Genomic DNA, 17,950 nt, shown 5'->3' on the forward strand with positions numbered 1-17,950 from the left:
TTCCGACTCCCCCACCCTTTCTTTCCAATTTAGTTCTGCTGCACCCTTCGCAAACATAAGTTCTCAATCACTGGCGGCTCTTTCGAATCTCTAAGGTGCGTTTCTCTAACCGCATACACCCCTATTCTCTAGTTAACGGCTCCTCAATCTCTACCCACTTTTCCTTTCTTTTGCCGCCCTGCATGTTTATGTAGCCTATTGCATGGCGAGCGCTCTTTCTTGTTTTCCTCTTTTTTCTCTTATTGAAGGCGATGCTATTCCGAGGTTTCCCTAGAGGACCTTCTTCATTACTACCTAGACTGGCCTCCTGATCGCACGTGGGCCCCCCAGCAAAGCAACCGCGTGACCAGCAAGTCGCCAGCCCACTTCTCGTTCAAGCCTGTAATTTAAGTGGATCCCGTCTCGTTGAAAATCACCACACCTCACTTCCCTGTTTACTCTACAACCTTCAAACCTTTCTCTCGGCTTATTGTCCATATAGCCTCATTAGCAGCCACTACGGCTCTTTGTACGTTACTGTCACGTACAGACACCTCCGGCACCATGTACACCACGATCTGCACCTGAGGGGACAGCTCGCACAAGTCGTCTACCCCCTTCGCCAAGCGGTGGGCTAGTCCTGTCCCTTTTTTGTTTAGGACGTCATTTAGCCCATCAGCTACTACGACAAGGTTGCGTCCGTGGGCATTTTCTGCAAGCTTTGCTTTTGCTCGCTCCATGGCAGCACCCAGTGTTTATCCTGGAAATGCACCTACCGCCACTCTTTTGTCACCTTTCACCCTCTCCACAATTGCCTCTCAGCACCTAGCCAGGTTTGACTCGCTGGTGATAATCACCTTTTCAACCTCTCCTACTGTCGAGGCCTCTCCCTACTTCCCTTTGTCATCCTTTTCTGTGCAATTCGAACTTGGCAAGGGGCATTGACTCCTGTGTTCCTGCTTTTCCTATATCGCCGCATCAAGGTAGGTGCAGCTCTTTCCCGCTACTCTTTCCCCACGTTGCGCACATTCCATGTGCTTTGTTGACACTCTCTCCTGTCACGTCGGCAGACAGTGTTCCACTGTCACGACCATTCTCGTTCATGATGGCGGCCCTGTTGAGCCTTTTCTCGGCTGCTTGAAGTCTTCTTTTCCACCGCCTTTTGTGCGTCACACTTCATATTTAGCTTATTTTTGAGCTCTTTGATCTGTTTGACAAGCTCATCCTGGAAAGCATCAATTTTCTTCAGCCTAGCATCGACATCATAGTGTCTGGCGATTGACTCGATTTCCTCTCTATTCTCGTACGTCCTCTTGTCTACCTTTAGGGGACCCCCCCCCCCCCCCCTCGTATATGGCACGCTTTACCGTCTTTCTTGCCATGTGTTGCACTTGGCTTTTTCTAATACAAACGCCGAAGCTTTCAGAGCACGTGCTTTTTAGCAAAGACCGATATGCACAGAATCCAAATCCTTAAAATTGTCCAATTATCACCAATGATTTAGAAGCAATAAATGCCGCACAGACTTAAGATATCACACATGTTCAAACACATTGCCAAGCTCTCACTGTCCTACCAAAGCAGTATGACCGATACCAATGCACACACTACAACCACTAATAGCTAACAGTCTTACGACTTCCAAACTACTATTTAAAGGCTATAAAACTTAATGTTCCATATGGTTGCACATGTTGAAACATGTTTCGCGGAAGGGCGCTCTGACTATCCTGCAAAACCAAATATATACGTAACACATCCGTGCACACGAAAAAGAAAAGCAAAAAAGCTAGCCAGTTACTATTTAAAGGCTAAAAATCGACAAATAAAAACAGAAGCAAGCTCAAAGCATGCACAAAAAAACATGTTTTCGTCGCCGCCACGGAGCCCTGGAAAAACACGTCCGTCCGCCACAAACATCACTGCGCTGCCATGAAATGGTGTCATGAACAGCGCCACCATGTGGACAAACGTACGCAGACTTTGTGGATGTGGGTAAAAGCGGCAGTGGTTTCCGCTGCAGTGGCGAAACAAATGTGAACATCTTGGACTTGCGTGGAAAAGATTTTCTGCCCTCTTTATCCTTTCTGCCCACTTGCCACTTCCCAAGTGTGAACGTAGCCTAACAGCTGTGCTAGTTGTACATTATTATGCTCCTAAGCTTAACCTTAATAGTAGATTCCTTGGCTGTGGTAGCAACATTCCTATGGGGTTTGAATGCAAAAGTACCTTATACTGAGGTTTCGTCTCATTAAATGACTCCAAGTGATCAAAGACAATTCCAGAGTCTTCAGTGTTGTAATTGCTCTCGCAGCTAAGGCATGCCTTTAGTGTGCAGTACACAATCACTTAATTATTTATTGTTCTACGTCAGTTCTGTGTTGAGTTGGCAGAAAGAATTAGGTAAGCCACAATGACAAGCCAGTCAGGCAGATCTTTTAGAGCACAGCTCTTAGGCACCTGTTCCTGCTGCGAGCGTTGGCGTCATACCTCGTAACCGAGTGAACGAGCACAGTGAAAGATGAGAGTTAATGCGGAGCGCAGCAGGCGATGAAAGTTGGCGAGAGCGAGGAGGGCATGGCAAAAGCATGAGAAGAAAAGCACAGTGCCGCGCAAGATGAACTATAGTGACATTGGCTACAAGGTGGCGCCAGAGTAGTGTGTGTTGTTAGGGTGCCTCAATGCGCTCGTTTGCCTCTGCTCTGTTTGCCGGGGCATGTGCATTGAGGCACTCTATGCGACGTCTGTTCACTAAAGCGCTGCATGAGTGGAGGCCTTTCTGCGGCGGTTGCTGTGAATTGCGCCCACGCGTAAGCCTGCCTCTTGCTGCCTCTCGCGATCTCCTGATCGACTTCACTCCGTTTGGAACATGCCACATGATTGAGAAGATTGTCTGTGCCAGCCTATATATTGCAAAATGAAAACACATATAGAGCTGCACTCAAATTTCGCATTAGTAAGTATCGTAATCATCAGGGAATTTTTTTTTAAAGAGCACTACCCAGCAGTGTGCCTGTTTCCAAGCACATGGCCATTTACGATATATGTATTACTCTTTGTATGACATTGTTTTCTAATGCTTGAAATGGTTTCATGTTTCCAGGTCTGACTTTTCTATAGAGATTTGGAACTTCAAGTTCACTCCATGTGTAGAAGGGGTAAGGTTCTTGCGTAGTTATTTCTGCTGAACTATTACATTAATTTTTCTCTGTTTAATAATAATAATAACACTAAAGAAAAACATTTTATGCTTCTCTTTTATTGCTTTTTCAGGTTATACTTGGCAACCCAAACAATTCTGTGGAAGCAGCTGCTTGGCACAATGGGCGGTTATTCACCACAGGCCTGCATGGTCGTATTGTAGAATATGATCTTGTCTCTTTTGAGCAAAAGGTGGGAGATCCTCCTTTCTTTCTGACTTACTGATATCTGTTGTAATAAAATGGTCTGTATTTTTCATGTAACTGTTTAGGAAATAATATCACTGTGACATTTTGATAGTTGGATGACTGTTTTACTTTTTTCCTAGTATGCCTGCTTAAATATTGAGGTGTTGGGCTACTGAGCACGAGGTCGCGGGATCGAATCCCGGCCACGGCGGCCGCATTTCGATGGGGGCGAAATGCGAAAACACCCGTGTGCTTAGATTTAGGTGCACGTTAAAGAACCCCAGGTGGTCAAAATTTCCGGAGTCCTCCAGTACGGCGTGCCTCATAATCAGAAAGTGGTTTTGGCACGTAAAACCCCAAATATTATTAAATATTGAGCAAATCTTTATTCAAGGTGTTTAATGTATTTTGAATGAAATGAACTAAGGGACCTGTTTGTTGGTAGACAAATGTGACCAGTGGGATAATGCTAACAGTTAACAATTTAAAGTATTTCTTTGCACAAAGATAAGTAAATCAGGAGTTGCATTAGTTATAGAAAGACTTGTCAAATGTTTGAATGCCATGTATTCATGTTCACTCACTGTGCATGCAAATGTTTCTTCAATAACTTTTTTGCTTCTGTGAATTTGCTCATTGCATATTTATTACTGATATTATAATACAAGTCCTACCACAACTCCTGCATTAGTTGTGTGGATCTGCCTGTATATATTTACATGTATTAGTTTTGTCACAATAATAGTAAACTTTATTGGCTCTTGAATATCCATGTAAGGATGCAGCTGTTGCCCATAATGTAGACGACCTTCGGGAACACTCAATGAATATTATGCAGCAAGCTGCATCTGAAGATATACTGAATAAAAGTTTGGAGATGTGAGGGACACATTGCTATTGAATTCCTGCTGCACCGCTGTTTTTGGACACAGCCACTATTTTGAATATTTTTGAGAATGTGGCAATATTTTTGGGATTTTATGAGCATGGGCTGGGCTGTTTTTCCGCTTGTGGTCTGTTCTGTATGATGTCACATTTACCTCAGTAAACCAATAGGCAGGGAATGTATCTAAGGAAGCATGATTTTAAAGGGCCCATCACCAGGTTTAGGCACTACCAACAAACATGCATGACTCGTCGATCACGTGATGGTGATCGTGTCTGCGAAGTATGAAATAGCTGTGTGGGGTGAAAATGGTTAAAATTTTAAATAGAAGGCCGTACGTCCTTCCACTGCAGGGAGCCGTGCTTCAAGTGAGAGAGTCGTGGTCACACGCAGTGATGCCTCTATGCAAGACGCACTGCTTGCATCATCATTGACCGTGATACATGTCTTCAATTAATCGTCCAATGTAAAAGGCACCATGCAGCAAAAAAATAAGATAAAAAAAAGAAGAAAAGGAGGCAGTGTTCGTAACGTGACCTCGAAGCTGTCCCTATGCTCCGGCATGGGAGAAAGCAGGGAAGGAATTGCGCTTGCGGATATGAAGCGAGGCAAAGGGAGAGAGAGTCTGTTTATAGTGACACTCTTCTCTTGGCAGAACGGTAACAAGAAGGTCAATTTCTTAAAAGTCTCAATATACACTTCCTAGGCGGCAGCTTACAATTTTTGGTGTATGACCAAAATTTATGATGGGGTTTGGTGAGGGGCCCTTTAAGGTTGCAGTCACACATGCTAATGAGTATATGCTGGCATCATCAAGCTGTTGGTACAAGGCATCAGGTTTATCTTGTCTATTCTCTCTATGTTCAGGATGCAGTAGATTTTTACACAGCTTAACTTTTGTGTAACACCACTACTGGGAACCAAACAAGCAGCTATCTGGCCACTACAAAGTGATTAAGTAGGTGGGCCATTGTTCCACGTGCTTATGGCAATCAAGCATGAAGCACGGGTTGCTATGGTGATGTGGATTTTAGTACAGGTGCATGGAAAGAGTAAAGTAAGTGCAGCTTTGCACATGAGGCATGCAGTGATCAGTACTTATACTGTAATGTTTCTGAAGGATGGTTGAAATAGTGAACAGTATTAGGGAACAGTAAATTACTTGTTCCCCACTTGTGTGTAGGAAATGTGTTGACATATTTTATTCAGTAATATTTAAGTAGCTGTCTATTTCTGTTGAGGACCTTAACCAAGAAGGTGCAAGAGTAGGGTAAAAGATTAATATACAGAAGGCAAAGGTAATGTTCAGTAGCCTGGCAAGAGAACAAGGAGTTTAGGATCGCTAGTCAGCCTTTAGAATCTGTGCAGGAGTACGTTTATCTAGGTAAATCACTTACAGGGGATCCTGATCATGAGAAGGAAATTTACAGAAGAATAAAAATGGGTTGGGAGGGCATATGCCAGGCTTTACCAAGTCTTGACTTGGAGCTTACCACTGTCGTTGAGAAGAAAAGTGTACAATCATTGCATTCTACCGGTGCTAACATGGAGCACAAACTTGGAGGTTAACAAAGAAGCTCGAGAACAAGTTGAGGACCGCGCAAAGAGGAGTGGAACAAAAAATGCTCAGTCTAACTTTAAGAGACAGGGAGAGAGCATTGTGGATCAGAGAGAAAACTAGAGTATGTAGCTGATATTCTAGTTGACATTAGAAAAAATGGAGCTCGGCAGGCCATGTAATGTGTAGGGCAGATAACCGGTGGACCATTAGAGATACAGAATGGGTGCCAAGGGAAGGGAAGTGCAGGTGAAAATGACAAAGAAGTAAGTGGTGTGATTAAGTTAGAAAATTTGCAGGCTCAAGTTGGAAGCAGCGCAAGGTGGGTAATTGGAGATCGCTGTGAGACGCCTTCGTCCTGCAGTGGACCTAAAAAGGACTGATGATGATGATTTTTCTATTTGGAACAAGGCCTGAAAAAATTTGGGGGGAAAAAGCATTGTGCTAGAAGATTTTGCTGCTGGATTGCGATAGCCTGTATTATTTTATGTAAGAAAAACAAAAACATGTCCATTAAAACGAAAACTTAAGCTTTATCTTTCATTGCCAGCCTATATTATATTACCTGAGTTTGTTTATGCAATTTGCTGTTTTGCTTAATTTGTTGTAAATGTAGGCAACACACAATTGATCTGAACCAATTTACAAACCAAGGTTGTTATGAAAGTTTACGATTTGCTCATGACTGCTGCCACACAGTGCTGTTGGTCTCACTCATCGATGATGCTCTACTTTACTTTCTGTAGTTTGGTTCAAGTTGTTTGAAAAACTCACTAGGACATGAAAATTATATGTGGGCTTTACCTACAAATAATCTGTAGACTAAAGCAAAAATACATAAGTGCTCTTGCTTTGATATCTTATCCTTTCATATAGCCAAGCTACTAGAAAAAATGACTGCACTTTTTCCAGCGGTTGTGGCTTTAGCAGCAATTTCACGTAGTATAATATGTTTCATCTTTCACAAGAGATTTTCTCCACTTTGGTGAAATGATCTAAACTATACTCCTGAAGTAGTGTTCACAGAAAGAACTTGAGATTTTTGGTGAAGACTAGTTCAGCAACTAAAGTAATAGAAATAGAATATGGTTGTCCAGTTTTCCCATTTAGTTTAGTTTTATTTCTAATTTGCACTCTTCTGATGTACTTAAGGGGGAGGCAGGGATCAGATTGCGAAAAAAATTTTAGGATCCCACGTGTTTCGGCATTTACAATGCCTAATCTACGTTGTATCAAAATGGTTTGGCTGAAAGTGCACTAAGAGTGCCTGAAAAAAATTAATTTGTCAGTGGACAGGGTGTGACAACAGCTTTAAATTGCACAAGATCACTGCAGTTCGCGGAGCCATATCTTGTCTTCTCCACCATCGAGCGAGTATCTTCGTATTATTCGAAAGCTCAAAGTTTCGCCGTTCCGCTTCTGAATTCTTTTGTCGTCGCCATCTTGTAACAAATGCACAAACACAAAAGCACAGATCTGCTGGAGGTGGTCACACTTGCCCTCCAAAGAAAGTGGCCCTCCGATTGGCTGCTGTGCTGAAAGGCATCTCCCCACTGCTTGCTGCTGCAGCAGAGGGAAAGCTGGCAGCTGCAGTTATCTGCTTGCTTTGGAAACCATGCCGGCGTCTTCATTTGACACGCAAAATTTGAATTTCTGAGAGCACCCAGGTTAGTGATAAATTGCCACTCGTTTGAGAAGAAATTTTGCACGAAGCACGCCTTCGAAAAACGGAAGTGCAAGCCTCCTATGGTGAGAAAGAGATGGCGATTGGCTGGAGAAGTGGTGCACTCGAATAAATATGTGTATTACGTGCCATGCTATCTTTCAGCGTGTGACTTCAGCAGTGAAGCTGACAATTGCACTGTGCCATCGACACCGATAACGCAGTCCACGGCAGATGCTTCAACGGAGGCTCCCCTGCCGCGGCATATGGCTGCGCAAGCCAGAACCAGAACCGTTGAAGTTTCTACATGCAAGGAACTTGTAAATTCTTATAAAACAAAAACTAATAAAGATATCTTAATGACATTTTAGATTTGTCTCTTCATCGCAATTTGTAGTATGTGTGCCAAATTTCAGCCATTTCTGCCAAGAAACAAAAAAGTTATTTCTGATCCCCTCCTCCCCCCTCAAGCTAAATTTTGTGCAGTTACCGAAACCTTTGGCTCATATGCACGATCACATCTTGTATTTAATTAATAATAGTCAAAACTTTGTTCTCAGTACTCTGTTGCAGTAACATCAGGGGCAGCCTGGTGCTTAGCTGAGGATTGTCAGAAAACAAGACTTGCCGTGAGTTCATTGCTCATCATTTTCCATCTCAGCTGTGCTTATGAATATTAACAGGAAATGGTACCCATTACGGGCCAACTTTTATAGTGCAGGGTTCATTTTTGTACTGTATTTCGGCATTGTACCACAACCACATATGCAGCCAACAAACACTGACACCAAGGACAACATGGGGGAAATTACTTGTGCTTAATAAGTGAAATAAAATAAAGAAACTATAAATTAACAGAAATGAAAATGGATGAAAAACAACTTGCCACAGGTAGGGAACGATCCCACAACCGTTGCAAGATCACGTTCTCGGGACGCCTGTGGCAGAAAGGATGTTCCACATCCACCATCAAGGTCTGTGAGTGGTGACGCTGGCTAACACTCCCAGGGTTCTACTAGGAAACATAAATACCTAAGAAAGTGGATGGGGAAACGGCGCCGCGGTAGCTCAATTAGTAGAGCATCGGATGCGAAATGTGAAGGTTGTGGGATTGTTCCCCACATGCGGCAAGTTGTTTTTTTATCCGCTTTCATTTCCGTTAATTTATCGTTTCTTTATTTCATTTAAGCACAACTAATTTCCCCTATGTTTTCTTTTATGTCAGTGTTTATTGGCTTCTTATGATATGACTAATAAAAATTGGGCCCCTCAGTTAACCCCCTTTCTTCTCATTCAATGACATACGTAGTAGCATTTGCCATGCTTGCAAAGCATTCTGATGTACCTACCTTATAGCTCAGCGTTGTAGTGTAATTTGCTTGAAAGTCATTGGCTCTGTGTTCACACATGATCATCTTGGTTCTTTTACTGTATCTTTGTTTACTCCAGCTAAATTGTTATGTGCATCCTATTATAACTAAGGCAACGTCAAAAGCATTACCCCTGACTGCATAAGATTTAAGCCTATAGGTATCCGTGTGCCATTAAAGTGGCCCAAAGCAAGACTTGTTTGATAACCCCTGTGCTTATATATAGGTTCACAGAATTCGTGTGGTTTTGTCCAAGCCTTTAGTAATTTCAATAATACTTTAATGTTTTTTTTTATTGTTATTGTAGGCTGGTACAGAAGACGGCCGTGTGTGTATTTATGAGGTGACAGAAGATAGCCTTAACTTCCACAAAATGTTAAACAAGCAAGAAAGTAAGTACAAACTATAAATAATTTACTTTGTTAAATGTGTGTGGCAATATTTATTGTAACAGGCTTGACTTCTGTAAATTTGACCACAAAAATGCCCATGTACTGTGTATTGGGTGCTCATTAAAGAATCCCAGGTGGTAAAAATGAATCCCGAGTCCCCCCACTATGGCATGCCTCATAATCATATTGAGGTTCTGGCACTTTAAATTTTCGATGCTCAAAATAACTTTGAATTAACCTACATATTAAACAGTGAGTTCTAAATTTGCACCAAATTAGCACTCTCATTTGAAAACTGCAGGCTGTCTCAAAGAGTGGGGGGGGGTACACTTGGTGTTGTGTGTATACGTGCGTTGTGTGCATGCGTGCTTGCACGCACGTGAAAATTTAAAAAATTACCTGTGACTGATAGCTTAATTCTAGTCTTTGAGCTGGATTACTCAAACAGAGTTGACATCACTTGTGTGAGACATCTAAGCGCGTAACCAGCACATTAACATTTGGTAAATTGCTTCAAAGGTAACTTTTAAATATGCTGAATAGTATAGAAAAACACCACATATTTGGGAAACGTGCAGCACTGTCTTTGTATTGAAAGGGCCGGGCCATTTTGCCACTCGAAATATGACTTCTGCATCCACTGGGAGTCTAGCCTAGTCTGCCAGAATATTGCGAATACATACATACTATACATGCTGATAATGGATATCAGATTTACCTGCGTTGATTGTATCATTTTATTCCTATATGGCAGGTTTTCTTGGGAGCTTTATCTCCATAAAGAAGAAAAAATGGCACATGACCTTATGGAAGCAACCTTATGGAAGCAACTATGCGAGCTTTTACAGGGCATACTGTACAACTTTGTGAAGTATTACTTTGGCCTGAAAATATTTAGAATGGTGCATATTTCACCCTAATTTACTGGCTCAGTTCAAGGCAAAAAAAAAGTATCTTGATATAACTACGAACACTGCCATTGGTCATCTATCAGCAATGTTCCTCTGTACCACATTCTGAAGAAGTTTGGTTTGAGTTAAGCACCTGGTAGGAAACTATACGGACTGGCCATTTTACTCTGTGAAGGTTGCAACAAGCATCACCAAGTATGCCTAACTCTTACATTAGATGTTTGTTTAGTGTTATAAAATGTTCAGGCTAGTCACACTGTGCCATGATTGTAAGAAACGAATAATTTACCAAATTTTTTATCTTGACTGCTACCAATTCTTAATTGTAATGAGTGCAAATATGTTTTTTATCCTTTACCTATATGAATGAAGACGAATTTGATGTGAAGTTTGCGCTTCTTAAATGTGGCATAATAATTTGACTATGAAATTCCCAAAGTATAATTCTCCGCCTCCTCTTCTTTTTCCTGTATCAAGCTGTACCAACCTTTCTTGCTCAAAACCATATTTCTGGAAATAAATTCAATGTGCTTTTATCAACATTGCTTAGTTTAGCAGAAGATGCTGAACTGTAAGAATAATTTCTGCTTTTAGCATTTAGCAGGTCCCAAAACTTGTGATCTTTTTTTAATTTGTGATTTACTATTCAACATTTCAGGCCGTATAATGTGTTTAGCTTGGAGCAAAGATGGGAACATCATAGTTTCTGGGTCACCGGGTGCTATTGTCATTTGGGATGTCAACACGGGCCGAGCGGTGGATCGAATTTCGGTTGGAAGGATTGAGAAAAACCAGGAAGTACTGGTGTTGTGCCTAGCGGTTACAAGGTCAGTACTGCTTTGAGTCTCCTTTTAAGGCAAAAATATTTGAGGTAGTGAAAAAGTAAAACCGTATGAACTTTGTGACTGGCAAGTACAACTATGGTGAGCTGAAAAAAAGTTCACATTTTTCATTTTGCTGTGTCGCAGCCTCACAGGTGCTTTGAGAGGCAGAATAGCAAGTTTGGAACAGGAGCTAGCTTTCTACATTAAGTGAGCTACTGTGAATCTAGCATTAAAATGACCTCCTCCTAGGCATGATTTTGCTTCACAGTAGCATAATTTTTTCCAAAATATGAAGAGCATTCCAGACGCAAGAGAGAGTGAAAGGCATGTCGACATCACACTTAGTATGTAAAGTGGCCATATTTTCGACTTTAAAGAGGAGGTCCTAAAGCTCTGCTATTTTGAATTATGTAATGTCTTTACTCCTCATGTAGACTCATGTGTATTTTCAGGAGCGTTTCAGCATGCTTAGTGGTTATTGGGATGCTTAGCAGGCCACAGACGAGTGCTTTGGACAACAAAATTTCAGCTACACTTGTATAAGCATGCTCTAGTAATATTCAAGAACTTAGGTTGCATGTGGGCCATAACTTAAATATTTTGAGGTAAAGCTGTAGTGACATTAATAATGTAAATCTGTGTAAATGGATTTTGTATTTTCTAAAATGCATTGGCCTATAGCTTTACTTTTCTATATTTAGTGACTTCACAATCATCACGGGAGACTCATGTGGAAGGACTTCATTCTGGGATGGACCAACTGCAACATTAATATCTGTAAGTGGCATGATTTAAGTTGGCAATCAAGTTAAATGGTATTTAATATTATTGACACATATTGCTTTCTTTTAAAGCACTGGAAATATACCTTCTTCCAACTTGAAACATATATATATATATATATATATATATATATATATATATATATATATATATATATATATATATATATATATTAAGTATGACCACTGGATATAATCATTTTGCTCAGCAACAACATATTTGCATTAAGCTGAAGCTCTTTTTTTGTATAAATAAAGTTTCCTCAACAATCTAGTCAGTTGGTCAGTAGACCAGCAAGTCACTAGACTGGCACTAGTCACTAGCAATCACTAGACATCTTAAGAATACACAAGATTACTGAAATACAGTCAAATTTAATTTGATTCTGACAGGATCGACGAAATTGATAGAATTATCCACTGGGTCGAATTAAACAAGATGCTGAAAAAGATGCCAAAACACACTGCCCGATTAATTTTGCAATATTTTCTCAATTCTCACACGTCCCTGAATCAAACGCACCCACTTTTTATGTTTTGATAGTAGCTGGCAAGGACCTTCACTCGGGATCGAATTAACGAAAGTCTATTGTCGCATGTTTTCACATTGTATCTGGTGTCATTTCTGGTGATACTTGACATGCCACAAATTAACTAAAAAAAACAGGTGATCAGCACCTGATCTTGCATTTGCATAGATGTGGTGAGACAGTTAGGGTGCCCATTGTAAAATTTTCTTTCTCAGCAGCTTCCGGGAAGGTTTATAATGAAACAATTGTAAAATTTAGCTTGATTAGCTGGAGTCATTGGCAATCAGATGCTGCATCTGTCATACTCTTGTGACTATGGCCCGCTTTTCGTAAATCCCACTGCACTTGAAGCTTTGCTGCCGTACTCATGTGAAATGCCTGCCATGCTCTGTCCAATATTGTGCTAAGTTTTGGCATGAGCATGGCAAAGTTTAGGTGGTGTGACCTGCCCTTGGAGGCTCACAGTGTCGGTGCAGCGGTATTCGCTGCCACCATATGGAGCCATTTTTGCCACAGTTTCTTTCTTCTCCCAGAAGCACTGCTTAGTCACATCATTTAAAGAAATCTGGTCATGTTTATAAGTGCTTCATGTAGTTGAAGAAAGGAGCAAGCAGTATTTCGATCAAAACTATGGGCTTCCTGCCGCGAGCACACCAGAATTTTTGTTCGAGGTGTTTATTGTGTAGTGACCAGGCAAATTTGTTTACCAAGTGTTGTAGGGCCTGGGGAGCACATATTTAAGATGTGCATCTGTAGCACCCTTGAGTTAATTGTGTGTTTTTAGGGTGTGCCTTGGCAATAGGAGTTACTATTCGTGGAAATGAGTATCCAGTGCTTGCTGAAGCACTGATGCCTTGAAAACTCATTCATATTACCTGTCAAGTAGTGAGGTGCTTTCAGGTGATAGGTTTAAAGATAGATAGATGGTATCAAATATGTGCCTGTTCCAACTGTGATGTGACAAGGTTTCTTTAGCTCAGTAGGTGCAGGTTCTTGCAAAGGAATTCAAGCCATTAAAAGGTCCCTGAAACGGTTTGGACAAATTTTGTAGACGCGTAGGGTACAGCTACAGTAAATAATTCGCACCACAATTTGTGGGTTGCATATTAAGAGAGCTGCGGACGATTACGAGTTACCCTCCTCCATAGCTATGCATTTTCTCCTTAACTTGTTTGCCGTTTGCTCGGGGCTAAACTCCACCTTCACTGGCTCTGTGTCATGATGGGACGACATTTCGTCTAATTCCAGTTGACTAGGAGCGGCGCGCCAAGCGTCTCCAACCTCTGTGTCAACTGCCTGCCAGTCGATTCCAGGCAAGGGCTATCGAAGCAGCATGCATTGCGAGCATTCTATCACAGCACCGAGCGTGTCTGGTATTCCAGTAACCACATGCGAGCTGGGCATTTCGACGGATGGGTGGAGGCCTAAACTAAAGCCCCACCATACTACTATAGCTGTGATGAAGGAGCTTTAGCGTAGACGTGCATGAGCGACCTAATCGGTCTGCACTGTCCAGCCACCTGGTGGTGCAAAGCTTAACCAGCCAAGCACAGAGCTAATATTTCTGTAACCAAGTGTAAAACTTATTAAACATTAAAAAAAACAATGTGTTCACAATTATGCCCCTGCCCGAGATTTACACCAGCAGCAAAGCAGGGTACACTTCGTTACTGCTATATTAGCTCTGTGTTTGGTTGAGCTCTGTGCCACCAGGCGGCTGCACCGTGCAGACCGTTCACGCTTGTGCCTTTGCTCATCTCAGGAAACAGCACGGTGAAACGGCCAGGCCCAGTCCGCTTGCGTTTACCTGAATACTAGACACGCGAAACATTGTGGTAGTAATCCTCCGGCGTAAAGTCACGGCTGCAAATGCTGCGCAAATCCTGACACCGATCGGATAATGACAGTTCGATGCGCTGCAGCCACTTCGGTCGTTGGCTGCCTTGCAGAGGGACACAATGTCACAGCTTGACATATTGCCAGTTGCTACGTTTGCAGCCCACAATGTAACAAGGGTGAACCATGGTGCTCACATAAATAAAGATCGAGATCAACACTGACCGCGGAGCTCTCCTCAACACGGAGCATGTTGTAACAGAAGCAGACGACAGTTGCTGTGTGCCAGAAGTCTTGAGTGTAGTGATAAATTGTCCTAGTGCATTCTCTTTTTGTTACTTTCTTTTTTTAGAGAAACAAATTAACTAACATTCCAACTATGACAAAGAAGTTTTGTTCGCTATAAAGGTGGAAAAATTATCGATGACATGCCCTGGGCAGCCAATAGGATAGCTTGCCCTACAGGTGTCATATCGTCACCTCGTGTCACCTGGTCAGGGCCGGCTGAAAACTCAGCCGAGTGGCGTGCTGCAATCGGTAGCGATATGCATGTTTAAAACCTTCTAATAAACTACATGCTTTACGCAGAGCACTTAGGTGTGTCAATTAATGACCAGAAGGACCTAGTCTAACGACTCAGTACATTTGTACAAAATCGTCAAAATCGTTTCAGGGTCTCTTGAAGCTTTCTTTCATTCAATCAAATGGCAATTCATTATAGAAAACAGGAAAAATGTTTGTCGTAATTGTCATATTGAATATCTTGTGAATGACAGCTTTGGGAACATATTTGGAGTGCAGATAACCAAATTTCACATCAGTAATTTCCAAAAAGCTGCAAGGTGTGAGGGTCACTGCAAAAGAAGATTCTGAGTTAGGAAACATCTTCAGTTAAGGCAATGTGCTTCAGCCTGTGTTATCATTTTTTATTGGTGCAGTATTTATGTGTTTTTACAGTCAAAGAAAGTGAGGGTGAGGTGTTGCCCTTGTAAGGTACAGGTGAACATCAATTGTAGTACCAAGCTATGCCAAATAGTGATGCAGTAATCACTGCAGTAATGGGCTCGTTAGGCTGTTAAAAAATCTTTACTAAACCAGCTATAGAAAATCAATGTAGATATACACACCTTCTTGCTTTTTTAGTAATTTCACTATATTTCTGCCTTCGTCTTGACTTACATACTTGCAGTGAGTACAAATGCATGTTCTTTTCTTTTTTGCATTAATATTTGTTTGCATGTTATGAACTAGCAGTGTGCAACTGTTAATTCTTCTTTATTTCCACTCTTGCAGAGCTTTAGAGCACACAATGCTGATGTTCTGGCACTTTGTTTGAGTGAGGTAAGCCGATGTCTTATAATGATGTCACACGACCATTTCTGATCGCGATCATGCCCTATCCGGATCGAAATTCTCGGTCGCGATTGGCATACGCAAAGGAACCAATCACGATCGAGAAATTCGATCCTTGATCGGGCTTGATTGTGATAAAAAGTGCGCCGTGTGACAGACGTATTATGTACTGATTTAAATTAATTTTACTCTGTCTACAGAGGCTTTCACTGATCTCTGTTCAGGTGTTTAGGAGGACTGTGTGTTGATATTTGCAGAACCAATAACATGCATAAAGAAGGTTTATAATGTGATGACCAAGAATCTTGTTTAACAAATCAATTAATTTGCCACCAGGAGGCAATAATCTAGGGGGTAGTATGCACCTGTAAACTACTGAGTACTTGTGTGTTTGTGTGCCCGGTTCTACTTCTGTGTTTTCAGAAGAGAAAGTTTAAAGCTTTCCTTGCATGAGCATAAGGGAAATGGTAGCGTGAATGGAGGTTTTGCACTACGCAAAATCTGTAGGCTCATATTTCTGGCCTATTCAAATGTGGTTTCAATTGCACGCTCAGGTCAAGTTTATTACTGTGTAGTGATTGTGTCGTGCCAACGTCTGAATTTGTGTGCACACCACTTGAGGTCTTGGCACATGCAAGGCCCTTCTCTTGTATGTCTTGCAGTGGCAGTGCAGGTTTTTGTCTTTAGTGGAGTGTGGTGAGGGCTGCGAAAACATCCGAAAAATCAGGCAGTCTAAAAAAATGAATGCATGCATTTTATTGCTCCCAAGGGCTCAAATCACCGTAGGCACATCCAAAACAGCTCTGTAGGCCTGCCAGTATACTTATTAGGCATATCGGTGGTTCTACTGTGAAAGGAGATAGCAGGTGCACATGTACTGTATAGACTCTCATAATGGCTACACCCGTGTAAGGGCTGCATTCCCAACGTGGCAGCCCAAAATTTGGAGAAAAAAAATTTCCGTCGGAGAAGCAATTGCATTTGGTGCCACGCTCGTACGTTGGGGAATTTTCACGTGCTGCGCACGTCTGCGTGCCCCTTTACTAGCTTGTGAGAGCTGCGCGTTGATCTCTGATACAATGGTACATTAGGAGATCCGGGGCGTGCTGTAGTCGCCGGCTGTGCCGGCCCCATTTTCACTAAAAGGTTCGATCCCATGTAAGGGATGCACCTCGTCAAAATTGCGAAAAAAAAAAAATAAAAAAATAACCGACGAGTATGATGCTCCCTAATGCGAAATTTAAGTGCAGCTGTATACATGTCTTCATTTCTTGATATGTTGGCTGGCTCAAGCTATCTGTCTCGTGTGGCATGTTGCAAACGGAGCGAAGAGTGGCAAGACTGCCTCACTAGTTGGGAGTTTGGGTGGGTGACACGTGGGCGCAATTCACAGCAGGTTTCGCAGACAGACCTTTGCTCATGCAGCACTTTGTTTCCATCTATGGTATCGGTGACATCATTGGTGAACAGACGAAGCACGCTACTCTGGCGCTATCTTGTAGCCATCATCGCCGCAAAGCCCGTCTTGCGAGGCTCTACACTTTTCTTCTCATGCTTTTGCCATACCTTCCTCCTCCGCTTTTGTTCCCGCGCCCTCTTCGCTATCAGCGCCTTTCATCCGCACTCCGTGTCCGCTCTTTCATCCTTCACTGTGCTCGTTCGCTCGGTTACAAGGATGCCGAGGGACGACGCCGACGCTTGCCCCAGGAATTGGCGCCTAAGAGCTGCGCCTTAAATATGTGGCCCTTATACGAGACTCTACAGCATGTACCGCATTTACTTGATTCTAACGTGCCCTCGATTGTAAAGCGCACCCGTCTTCCGTGATTTAAAAAAAAAGGAAGAAGAAAACCGCCCTCGATTTTAACACGCACCCGTTTCCCACAACCTAAAAAAAGAAAAGTCCTTTACAGTACCACACACCTCATTCTTTCATACAGGAATACAACTTTCTCTCATTTGGAAAAACAAAGATTTACTCCCAATACACTAAAGTTGCGATAAATAAAAGTCACAGTTTCGCCCGAAAGGCGAAGCATCGATTTCGATAGCAAATTAGTAGGCAGTTATACGAAAAGAAAGGATAGTAGCTTTATCGGCCATAAAAACTTTTAAACATTTGCTTACTCAATTAACAAGCATGGTGTCACGCACGCACAAGCAAGCATGAACACGTCTCACACCATGTCCGCGGAAACTCTTTATCAACACGCTGGTGTGGGGAAGTGCGGTGGCAGGAGTGAGCGAATTGACCTTTATGCGGACTTTCGTTTCAACGCACACTAAGCTACGAGAACACAGCGCGGTGCGCCTAGATGCGTAGACTCTTGTCTCCATCGCGCATCACTTTCAAGATAGTGGCCGCGCCGTACATAGCAGCCGCCAGAGTAGAACGCTTCTCCTGTTTGCGCCAGTCCCGCACGCAAGTTTCGGGAACTTCACCTGTGATGCGGCCCGATTTCTGTCCGTCTCCGCAC

At 42.3% G+C, this 17,950-nt stretch overlaps 1 protein-coding gene across 1 annotated transcript in view; it reads left to right on the forward strand.

Annotated features, from left to right (window-relative positions):
- The window catches only part of LOC142566127 (U3 small nucleolar RNA-associated protein 4 homolog), a 65,438-nt gene that overhangs the window by 7,056 nt on the left and 40,432 nt on the right, over positions 1-17,950 (forward strand). Inside the window, exons 2-8 of the mRNA XM_075676928.1 lie at positions 3,083-3,137; positions 3,253-3,372; positions 8,036-8,104; positions 9,153-9,237; positions 10,807-10,975; positions 11,674-11,749; positions 15,414-15,461. Coding sequence (XP_075533043.1) covers positions 3,083-3,137; positions 3,253-3,372; positions 8,036-8,104; positions 9,153-9,237; positions 10,807-10,975; positions 11,674-11,749; positions 15,414-15,461 — 622 coding nt within the window. The remainder of the gene's footprint in view (positions 1-3,082; positions 3,138-3,252; positions 3,373-8,035; positions 8,105-9,152; positions 9,238-10,806; positions 10,976-11,673; positions 11,750-15,413; positions 15,462-17,950) is intronic.

This window comes from Dermacentor variabilis, unplaced genomic scaffold, assembly GCF_050947875.1.
Source record: "Dermacentor variabilis isolate Ectoservices unplaced genomic scaffold, ASM5094787v1 scaffold_12, whole genome shotgun sequence".
NCBI lineage: Eukaryota > Metazoa > Arthropoda > Arachnida > Ixodida > Ixodidae > Dermacentor > Dermacentor variabilis.